The sequence below is a fragment of the Furipterus horrens genome, unplaced genomic scaffold (genome assembly GCF_987537825.1).
Source record: "Furipterus horrens unplaced genomic scaffold, mFurHor1.1.pri manual_scaffold_8, whole genome shotgun sequence".
Taxonomy (NCBI): domain Eukaryota; kingdom Metazoa; phylum Chordata; class Mammalia; order Chiroptera; family Furipteridae; genus Furipterus; species Furipterus horrens.
Window position 1 is genome coordinate 10,736,684 of NW_028327178.1, and position 11,923 is coordinate 10,748,606.

Genomic DNA, 11,923 nt, shown 5'->3' on the forward strand with positions numbered 1-11,923 from the left:
GAAGCAAACATATGCAGGGATTACTTATTGCCTCGACGACTAAGAATTAAAAGAAAAAAAATGTGATTGGAAACCGCCCTTGGTGAGCAGTAAAGAAGAGAAGGCACAGTCCCTCCCGTGCCTAACCACACACGCTTCCTTCCTCCCACACAGCCGTGCGACGGGGAACCATGGTGAACCCTAACTAACCACCCTCGCGGAGCCCACTCGGCAGAGGGGCTGAGCAAAGGGACGGGAGCAGACGGCACAGTGCTATGGGGGGTGCACCAAGGTGCCCAAATGAAAGTTCTGTTTTGAAGGGTGAAGGCAGAGCTTCCTGACAAAACAGGCCTATTTTCAGATAACATCTGCGAAGAAGTCAAAGAGGTTACTCGATTTCCTGTAAGCTGGGCAGAACCTGACAGGTATGATGAAATGCGAGGACTGTGCTTTCAACACACACCAAACAGGTAAGTTGGGGTGATTCCTGACTTGACAAAAGGACTCCTCACAGGCTGCCTTTAAGTTATTCTCTCTCACAATGCACTTAAATGTGGATGTGATTTAGAAACAGCTTTTCCAGGAACAGATCTATTGTATCCATTACAATGCATCTATTTTCAGAGGCCATGAGCCAAAAAAAATTTCCCATCAGTGTCCACCTAAAACTTGTCTTCAAAGTTATTCTGAAAATTTCTAAGCTGTCATTGGAGAGCACCCCACAGTCCCCCAGAATAAATACCATTCTTCTTCTGCTAACAGTTCCCCCACCACACAACCAAAGCATGTCCATGTATGTCCTTGTACAAGTCGATTTACACTGGCACCTACTGTGGCTAAACCCAGGCTCCTCCCATGGCCCTGACCCCTCAACATTGCGCAGTGATCCTGGACACCCTGGTGTGGAGATGCATTTTTCAGACCTCATTTACTGCTTCTTCCTATCCTTGTTCCCATCCATTCCATCTTTGCCTGTTTTCACTTCTTGATATTCTTCCTTTTGAAAATGTCTGTTGCTCATGAAACAAGAAAAGTGCCTTGTAAGTAAGATCTAGTATTTGAGCACTTCTTAACTTGGCAAGAAGAAAAAAATTCAAGTCCATGGGTCAAAGAGGCCACTGAGGTAATAATCTATAACTAGGTTTCCCAAACAACCCAGAAGTGTCCCAGCATTATGGAAATGGCATTGAACTCGGGTCAGGGTCAGCAGGCCTGGGTTCTAACTTATCTTTGTCAATAACTGTGACTCTAGCCAGATGACACTCCTGGGTACTATTCTAGGCACTGGGGGTATAAGAATTAATCAAGACCACCTGAAAGAGAAGTTTACTGACTGGAGACAGACAACAGTTTTATGTAGAAGGGGTGTGCATGAGCACCTAATGGTTCCTGCCCCATACATCTTGGTATGGGGAGGGAGGGAGACACACACGTCAAGCATCCAGTACAGTGTGTAACACAAAGGCATTTACAGGGGGCCTATTTTATTGTCAGCATTACACCTTGTAAAGCAGAAGATCGTAAAGTCCAAGGTTCCTGATTCATAATCCAGCATCCTTTCCATCTGTAGTAGACCTTTTAGTTGCCTCCCCAGTATCTGTTACCCTCTTTCTCCCTCCAACAGGCCCACTTTTGTTTGGTGGTCCATGCGCAGGTTTTGTTTGGTATGGTTTCTGGAAAGCTGACTCAACGCAAGTCTACTCCTGGCTCTAAGCCAGGCAAATCAGCACATTCCACCTCTGCGGCCACGGCGACAGGAGTAGGCACAGGCGCGGAGGAACCAAAGTAGTTCATTAGAGTGAATCTTGTGATTTTTGCTGGGACAAAGATGAACACAAGAACGGCCAATAGATATCTTGTGCCTTACGTAGAAAGTCAGTGTTAAGGGGAAGCCAATGGCAAGAAAGGAAGAGCAAAGACGAAAATCAACCAACTCCGTGGAAACAGGGCTGTTCCCTGCCTCCTTTCTTAACGCCCAACTCGCTTCAAGGCTTTTCAGTTAGAAGAACTGACATCCGCCCTTTACTGTGCCAACCTGAGTCGGGGTTTCTGGTATGTGTAACTGATAGCACGCCACTACCATGTGCCCCTCATCCCCCAACCCCAGAACCGATGAAGTGAAAAATAAGATCTAAATGGTAATTTTAGGTTTCTCATGTTAACTTAAAAATACTATCACAAACAAGGTTACTGTGTAGTAAAAATTGCATAGATCACAGGCATGTGAAATAGAGAGCATCGAGGGCTTAGACCACGGCTTCTTGGCTTCTATGGGACCCGTAACGGCAAACTGGACACCTGAGGAAGAAGGTCTGCAGTGCCGCTGCCATCAGGTGACAGAGGTGACTTGGTCCCTCCTGCCCGACACCATTGCAGCTGACCCACTCTGTCTGTAGGTGTGGGCAGCAGGGACTGTTTCCTATCCCTCACATCTAACTTTGGAAGTGAGAAACCTCACTAAATACTGATATAGTCAGGAAAAAAAATCATATGTTTGAGTCAGTCAACATTTCAAAAGCATCATGCTGATAAAAAACTTTAAATAATAAATATCTGTCATATCTGCTTTACCTCACTCATAGACAAACACACAAAGACATACATGTATATTTATTTTTTTGGCTATACTATTTGAACAGAAATCACAGAAATCTTACCCCTAAATACTTTAGCATGCATCTCCTGGGAATAAACACATTCGTCTATAGAAGTACAATACCATTATCATCCAATTTCCTAATATCTAATATGCAGGTTATATTTAAATTGTTCTGCTTGTCCCAAAGTGTCTTGAATAGCTGGTTTTTAAAATCACAATCCAATCAATGCTTATGCGTTGTATTCACTTTTTATATGTTTATTATATGTGTCAACCTCAGGAAAAACTGAGGCCCCGAACATGGAACCTTTCCCAGAAATATTTAACACAGTCCCTCTGGTGAAACGAGCTAGTTTCCTGCCGTCTGTCTCCAGGGACACCTGGAGGGAACCACCCACCTGGGGGGCTGAGGAGCTGAAGAACTTCCGTGTGCTCCAGAGCCTGCAGGAAGTCGCTCAGCTCCGTGACGGTGCAACCTTTTTCACCCAGAAGCTTCAGGAGACAGAGGCTGGGGCTTCCGTCAGGCTCCAAGACCTGAAGAGAACACTGCTCCAAGTCCAGGCAACTGAAAACAACAGATTTCATTCAAGTCAGCAGTGTCCTCCAATGTAACATGTCTGCTCTACGTCTGGCAGCAGAGGTACTGCAGGAAGTAAACTGCATGGTGTGGAGGGTGGAAAACTATTGACGTTAGGAACGCTACTGTTCCTTCTTCCTTCTGCCACAGCGGGGGTTCCGCTTCATTCCCACGTCCCACTCAGCTCCCACGAGAACCAGAGAACTCTAGAAACTGGATGTGAGAGAAATGTGGCCTTGATTTTGATCTAAATTTTTACCTATATCTTGGGAATAGGGAATAGGAAAGTCAGATACATTTCTCTACTCTTTCTTGTACTTATATAAAATACAAGCTGACCCAAAGAGGCATACATCTTTGAGACATATTGAAAAATGAAAAAATTAACACACAGTATTTTGTATTAACAAAGTAGTGTGTCTACGTGTGAACTCTCATGAAAAAAAGCTACAAAACAGTGTATGTTCTGTATGACACTATTTTTGTTTCCAAGAGTATGTGTTTGTTCTTTTTGTGTGTGTATGCTTTATTGATTATGCTGTTACAGTTGCCCCAATTTCTTTTCCCTTCTCTCCCCTCCACCCAGCAACCCCCTCCCTGAAGCAGTCCCCTCCCCTTAGTCCCTGTCCACGCCTCGTGCGTATAAGCTCTTCTCTGCACCCCCTGTCTATTCTGCACCCGCCTACTATGCTTCTTAGTTCCCGCACCACTTCCCTCCTTCTCCCGTTTTGTTCGTTCTTATCTCCGCGGAGTCACTCTGAAAAGCTCGCCAAGGAACCAGCAGCAGTGGCTGCCCTGGAGCGGGGACACGGGCAGAGCTCACGCGGAGCAGCGCTCAGGGCTGCGTGGTTCACTCTTCACTACAAAGCTTGTCGTACTACTGAATTTTTACTATGTGCACTCACTTTTTCAAAAACTAAAAAAAAAATAAAAAAAGAAAAGACAATACTAGTGACATTCGAAGGACTTGTAAGTGCCCAGAAACTCCCTAACACAGGGGCAGGCAAACCATGGCCTGTGGGCTCAACCGTCCAGTCACCTGATTTTGTAACTAGTTTGACTGGAACAAAACTATCCTCACTGATTTACATAATTTCAAACGTATATGGCTGCTTTCCTATTACAACAGCAGAGGGGGGCAGTTTGCCTGCAAAGCTGAAAACATTTATTATTTGGTTCTTTACAGTGAAGTCTGCTATCCCCCGCTCTAAGGAATACTTTACGCTCTGCCTCATTGTCCTTCTGTTAAAACCATTCTTGTTTCATATTGGTATTTAACACACATATACAGTGTTATTGTGTTCAGTAGTGGTAGACAAGGTAAGAAAGACAGGTTAGGATCAGACTGGAGGAGGGCATGAATTATGTGACAAGGGCTATAGATTTCAATCATTGCATGGGAAGGGGAAACACAAGTATCAAACACTCAAGAGAAGAAAAAAAAATCAAGTAAAATCAAACAATCAAAACAAAAACAAACAAACAAACAAACAAAAATCTTTTCAGAGACATAACCAACAACAAAGGCAACAAAGCCTTTAGGTCATCTCCTTGATATACTGTCGAATTTACACCTCATAAGCCTCTGCAGACACCTCTTCCTTTCTGTCAACTCGAACTACAGTCCAATATACACCCTTGAGTCTCCCAGACCACACCAGGCCATCAATCACACTTTAGACCCAGTTTCCTAGTAGTGTTTATCTTATATACCACAGGTTTGCAAACTTTTCCTTAAAGGGCCACAGAGTAAATATTTTAGGCCCTGTGGGCCATACAGTCTCTAACACGTATTCTTTTTTCTTGTTTTTTGTTTTAACAATTATAATATAAAAACCATTCTTAGCTCATTAGCTATACAAAACCAGGCAGTGGCCTGAATTTGTCCCATGGGCCACTGTTTGCAGATCCTTGATCTATATGTTTAATCTGATATGATTTTGCCCTAAAACCATGAGCTTTTCTTTCATAAACATGTCTTAATTAAAGTACTCTTTGAAAACAGAAACCCCATCATATATATTCAATCCCTCAATACCTAACATCTGTCTTGCTCATATTAATTACTCAAAATTGTATGGTTACTGAGTGAATTTCAATAATAACTGAAAAGCCTGGAAAACTGAATAGGTGGAAGGGATCAAACATAACAGTACCACAGCTGTGCCAGAGTTAAGGTTAGCAAGCTTTCATCTGACTTGAAATATTCTTAATCCACATGCACTTTGATCAGTTTTATTAAAAGGCTGCCATGCCATAGCATTTATATAAGGGTCACCCAAGATTTGTAATTCTGTGATAAAGTTAGTTATCTCATAGAAAATGTATTCAACCAAAATAATTGCAACGGTAATATCATCTATCTCACAGGATTGTTAGAATTAAGTTAGATAATCCATGTAAAAAGAACTTAGCACAGTGCTTGGCAAATAATAAACACTCAATAAAAGCTCTAATTATGCAATAAAAGTATGGGAATATCAAAAGGATATTAAGGTTAATTTCTTAATTGTTTATTTCTGAAACGGTTTTAGTTTTACCTTAAACATATTTTGAGTAGCTACTATTTCGGGAACCTGATCCTGTCCTCCAATGTCTCCTATCACTATATTAACTAGGTGTTTTTTTCTAAGTATCCTTGTTAAATTTATAGATTCAAAATTCTTGTTAAATGTGAATCTTCATAATATGTAGATCATCCATTCCCAAATTCTGCACTGCAGGCCAGTGGCAGCACAATCGACTACGGTTAAGGTGATGAAAATAAGGACAAGACTGTCTTTTACTCAAAGATTGTCTTTCCTGTAGTTAAGTGTTAAAGTGTCCTTTCTTTTATGAAATAATGGTGACTACAATGGTAGCAAAAACAAAAGCTGAAGACGCCTGTTGGTTCTTTGTTTTGTAAAAATTTCTATTACTAGCCCTTGTAATGGCCCGGTCAAGGAACCAGTATTAGAAACAACATAAGGATCACAGATTTTTCAAATAATGAGAATATGAGATTTATAAAAAACAAAGATGCTGTATGCTAAATATATTTTTTACGATTCAGAAAGGTTATCAGGATCTGATACATGAAATTAAGAAGCCATCTTGTCAAATGCAACCAAATGATGCTTTAATTAATGCTTTAATGTTTATAATGATGTAATAGAGAAAATAAAAAATGAATTCTTCTTTCCTCCCTAAAATAAAGATAGGTCAAACTGAAGTAGACAATGATTTCTCTTCCAAAACAAGAGGCACAGGAGAAAAACAAATTTCTCTGTCTCCTTTCCTTTTACTAATTTTCCACACGAGCACTGGCTTTCAGCTAAGATGATGCGTATGTGCACCCGACTTACTTTTACTTCTTTTTTAGTTACATTCCTGTAAGACTGTGCTTTGAAGTGGTTTTTACCAGCCCTAATTTGGAATTTCTGATTTAAATTAAAAGACTCTTACTGAACACAATGGACTTTGCTTTTAAAAATATATATCTATACTTATCTTTATGTTTAAAAGTACATAATAAAATAAAGCATATTATTCACCCTTCAGGGAACACACTATGGCACTGTTTATAGATTCTTTTGCTTCTCTTTTTGGTACACTTACTCTTTGGAATATTTATTCCTTAAGTTGACAACTATTTATAAATCACGTAAAATAGGCCAGCCTTTTTTCCCAGGCACAGAATATATATTGTATAGCAGCAAATAAAATTCCCTATCCTCCCGAATTTTTCTATAGCAGGACACACACATAATTTCTCTCTATGTATATCCAATGGTCACTGATGCTGTGGAGAAAATTAAAGCAAAGCAGAGGGATAGGCAATGCTGGAGCAGAGAGCAGATGTAGGGGTAATTTTAAATAATGTGATCAGAGACGGACTCATTGAGAGGGTGACTTTTTAATTGTTTTTAGAAAACAGAGGGAGAGAGAGAGAGAGACATTGATTTGTTGTTTCCATCATTTATGCATTCATTGGTTTTCTTGTATGTGCCCTAACTGGGGATCGAACCTGCAGCCTTGGTGAATGGGGACAACGCTCTAACCAACTGAGCTACCTGGCCAGGGCTGAGAGGGTGACTTTTCAGCGGACATCTGAAGGGGTGAAAGATCAAGTCAGGATGTCCATCTGCGAACAGCACCTCAGGCTGAGGAAACAACACTACCAAGGCACTACAGTCTTTCTGGAGAAGCAGAAAGCAGGTTTGAACAGGGAAAGGGAGGGAGGCAACACAGAAAATCAGGTCCAAGAGGTTAAGTGTTGGCTAAATGGCGCTTTTACTCTGAGATGTGAGCAGAGGAATGCTAAGACTGATGTAATGTTTGTTTGTTTGTTTGTTTTGGTGAGAAGTAGTCAGATTCTGAACATACTTTATTCATTTTTTAATTTGATATGTTTATTCTTTTAAAATTTCTTTAGCAACATGGGAAAAATTGGGACAACCTAACTGGGATGTAATGTTTCAAAAGAATCATTCGTCCTGATGTACTGAGAACAGCCTGGGGGTGGGTGGAGCAGGAGGAGAAGTTAGGCAGCTGCTGGGACCCTCCCAGGGAGAGGTAACTGGCTCGCCCTAACGCTGCAGCCACGGAGGCTGGATTCTGGGTTTATTTGGGGAGACAGCAGACAAGGTGAGGGAGAAAATGGATATGGTGTGTACACGTGGAGTCAGGAAAGGCTCAGAAGTTTCGAGCCCCAGCAACTGGAGGGATGCAGTTGCCATTGACTGAGAGGCAAAAAAACTGCAAGAGAAAGAGGCTTATGTCACATTTTGAACGAGTTGTTTAAGATGTCTGTTAGTCACTCAAGAGGAGATGGCAAATAGGCTTCTGCACATATGAATGGGGACTTCAAAGCCCAGATATGGGTTGAAGATATGAATTGAGGGTAATCAACCTAAAGGTTTGTGAAGTCAGGAGGTGAAAGGATATCACCACCAAGAGGGCTAGCTGAAGTGTGGAGGAAGAGATACCAAGCCTGAGCCCCAAGGCACCCTGAAATTCAGGGCCTTCAGAAAGAGACAGAGGAAATGGAGACAGGAGGAAAGCTGTGCTCCAGCTGTTCACCCCTGTTCTCCTTCTGATCACAAACGCCCTGCGGGCAGATTTCTGCAGCTTCAGGAGCACCCAGTGACTGACCCACTTCCTAGGTCCATGCTCTAAGCTTCCTCCTTCAAGGATTTTTGGCAGCTGTTAGTGCCTCTGGAAAGCTTGGTGGTCCTTGGGGCTCCCGCGTTCTATGCCCCCACAGAACTTGTATAGCTTGGGCAAGACCCTCAGAGCCTCTGCCCATCTACACGGACAGAAGGAGTGTTCAGTATCAGCTCAGCCTGGAATGGAATTAGGCCCGAGTTTGTATTTAGGGCATCCCCGTACATACATGGTTGTGGGAAACTCAACTACAAGGATTTATCCTGAGTCACCAATAACCATCTGAAAAGATTTACAATTGTTCCTAACTCCTGATGGGCAGTTCAGAACAGATGCTTGTGGTTTATTTATTCTTATCTAGTTTGAGGAAGGATATACAGAGCCAGAAACAAGTGAAAAGAAACAGAATAGGCAGCCTTTTGAGGTTTTAGGGCCGTGAATCCAGACTCGGAGGAAAGTGCTTCCCGTTTTCCTGGGAACTGTTACCACTTGGACTCTCACACTGCAATTCCTAGGTTGACTCTGGAGAAGGATATCCTTAGGGCCCTCTGCTGTTACAGGTGCTCTTCTGTAGTGAGTATGAAATGACTTTAAAGTAACTTTTTTTTGGTCTTAAATAGAGGAAGCATCACCACCTTACCTTGCCCCTCCGTTGTCACTCTAGCCCCCAAGTTCCCAGGGCTAACCTTTTGTTCTATCAGCTTAATTCTGATTTCAACCAGATATATGAGCTTAATGTTCTCCAGTTCTCCAACCTTCAGGATGCCCTGATGCTCCTCACAGCTAACCTACTATGCATGCAGGAACCTCGGGCATCCTGGAAAACTGGTGAAATTCATCTCGAATCAGACTTTGCACCCTGAAATTTCCAGATTCCACACAGGCATGCCCTTTGTTGCTTGTCGTTTCTTTTGGCAACTGCCCCTCTCTCTATACTGTCTTCACCAGGTGGTATAGAAAGCTAACGAAACGTGATGGGAGGCTCCAGGAGGAAAACTGAGCACCTGATGTCAGGTATCCACTCCTTTTAGACCCTCTCAGCCATGCTCCTTCAGTGGCAACGCCTCACTTTCTTCTCTTTGCTTCAGCACCAAAGAGGAGGCCTCTTCAGCAAAGCCCAAGCCTAACTAGAATACTAGATAGTATCACAAATTAACTAATCACAAATCTGGTGATCTGACTCCCAAGGAAGACAACTGTTTACATCACCGTTTAAGTCTAGATATTCAGAAATTGATGGACCTAGGATAATAGTATTTTGACTTTTCTTTCCATAGCAGAGGAAAAAAATATGCGATCTGTCTGCTCAACTTTGAGAGCTTACCACTTCTTGATTCCATCCTCTTATTGTGATTCCTCTGCATGGCCAAATAATCCCAAATCATCATGACTCTGGTTTAACCCAAACTCTCTGAAACTCAAGGTTGTCATGAGGGTTAAAGAAGATAATGCATGTAAACACTCAGTATACTGGTATATACTAAGTGGTTAACAAATGATAAAAATCTGTTAGTATTTTTTCACAACCAACAGAGCACTTAACATGTTATTTATGAATGTTCCAGAATGACAGTCCATTACTAAGCCCTTATGAATAGGAACTAAATATGTCATCCTTTTTATCTTCTGAAACTTCTAGCAAATAACAGGCACTCAGTAAACGCAGTTTTGAATGAAAATCTCTCCTAACTCAAGAGTATTTAGAGTGTCTAAGATAAGTTCTACGCACGATCCATAGAATCTTAAGTAACAATTCCTGTTCTCAAGGAGTTTATAAAGAAGCACATAAATAATATGCAGTATAAGATGAAGCTGAGTGATATGAGAAGCTAAAAAGAACCGCTAAAGGAGGCCAGAACTGTAACAACGGCAAAGACCAGTGGTTCTAGGTGTGGTTGCGGAACCCCTTGGGCAGGTCTGGAGACCCTTTCACAGGATCCACAAGGTCAACGTGATTTTTCAAAACAACACTAAGATGTTACTGATCTTTCTCCTTCGCCCTCCCGAGGAGCGTTCATTGCGCTGTGCAACAGACTGAACGCAGGAGCACTCAGAAGCAGCCAGCTCTGTGCCATGGAGCCAAGACATCCGCAGAATGGGAGACAACGCCGCTTTCCTAATTTTTTTGTTTTGGAAAAGTTTGGTTTCCCACAAATACATGTTATTTCTGTTAACGTGCCATGGGTTCTTCTTTTTAAATAAATTAGTACTTTAAACGTTTCTTAGTTTTCATTTCTAACATGGCAAGTATCAGTATATTCTGCATGTATGTAATATACAGAACCCGCGCGGAGAGCTCTCTGGACTGCTCAGTAATTCTTAAAGAGTTTCAAGGAATCCCGAGACCAGAAGTTCCCTAGTACAGCGGCGCCCAGCCTGGCGGCAGGAAAACAGTCTCACTGCAGTTTAATGTTCCCGGTGAAGCCAAGAAGCCAACCTGCTGAGCTGCCGGCGGGAGGAAGATGCGGAGGGGTCTGTCTTTCCCTCGATCCTTTCCTCCCCGCAAACGAAACCGCATCACGGGACTGCTTGCACCCCAACCTTCCGGCTCGACATCTCTCTACCTGCACTTCTCCTTCCCAACCTCCCTGCGGTCTCCCGGGCCTGCGTCCGGGTCCCGTTAGTTTGCATTTCAGGTCCTTCGGAATCTCTGCCTTCCCGCTCCCAAAAGCCCCCTCCGGCAACCTCCCCTCCTCTTTCTCAGCTCCAAGGGAGGCGTGGAGGGGCAGGGTGGCAACACCGGGGCCAACCTCGAATCTCTCGCGTTCCTAGCACTTTCCCGGGTTCAAGCTCGTTCTCTGCGGGGTCACCGAAGTGCCCCCCACGTCCCTTCCTCGGCGCTCCGTCCACACCGGCGGCCCCTGCACGGTCCCGCGGGGCCGCGACGCGCTCCAACCCCCGTCTCGGTCCTCCCACCTCCGGGGCCCACCGCGCGGTGCTCGCGCGCCCCTCGCCAAGTCCGCCTCCACGAGTCCCGGCCCCTGCGCCCCCCGGAGCCTCACCTCAGCCGGAGGCGCCCCCGACTCCCCGCCACCTCGGCCAGCCTCCTCCAGCCCCGGCCCTCGGGCGCTCGGTCCAAGCTCCCACTGAGCCTCCGCAGCAGCGGCTCCGGAAGACGGCTGATGGCCGCGCTGCCCGGAGCAGGGAGCGGCAGCCCCGAAGGTGCGAGCAGAGGCAGCTGCGAGGCCGGGGGCGACAGGGCCTGCTGCGGCTCTCCGCACAGCGGCATCTCCCTTGCAGGCGACCCCGCGACGGCCGCTGCTCCCGCCGGCCGCATCGCGGGCGTCGGCTCCGGCGCCGCGGAGGCAGGGGCGGAAGGACCAATGCGGCGGCGCTGCACCGCACACGGAGGAGGAAGCTGCGCTGCCCGCCCCGCCGGCACAGGTTTACCGAGGGAGCCAAGTGCACCGGCCGCGCCAGCCGCGCCGGGGGTGGGCGGAGCTTGGACGGGGCGGGGCCGCCCGCTGCGCGCATGCGCGCCACGCCCGCCTCCCCGGCCCTCCTCGCCGCCGTGTCTTGCCGAGGCGCGGGCTTCAAACGCAGGGAGGTGGAGTCCCGCTGGAGCAGGAAGCGGTGGAAGAGCTACGCCCTGGCGGCTCCACTACGGCGAGGAAGCCTGCGGC

At 45.1% G+C, this 11,923-nt stretch overlaps 1 protein-coding gene across 2 annotated transcripts in view; it reads right to left on the reverse strand.

Annotated features, from left to right (window-relative positions):
- MALT1 (MALT1 paracaspase) overlaps nt 1–11,719 on the reverse strand; it is a 47,699-nt gene extending 35,980 nt beyond the window's left edge. For both annotated transcript variants that reach the window (XM_090285438.1, XM_090285437.1), the window contains exons 1-2: nt 11,303–11,719; nt 2,977–3,143 (exon numbers count right to left, since the gene is read on the reverse strand). In XM_090285438.1, the coding sequence (XP_090141564.1) occupies nt 2,977–3,143; nt 11,303–11,577 (442 nt within the window). In that variant the 5' untranslated portion in view covers nt 11,578–11,719. The remainder of the gene's footprint in view (nt 1–2,976; nt 3,144–11,302) is intronic.
- Between the last annotated feature and the right edge of the window lie 204 nt (nt 11,720–11,923).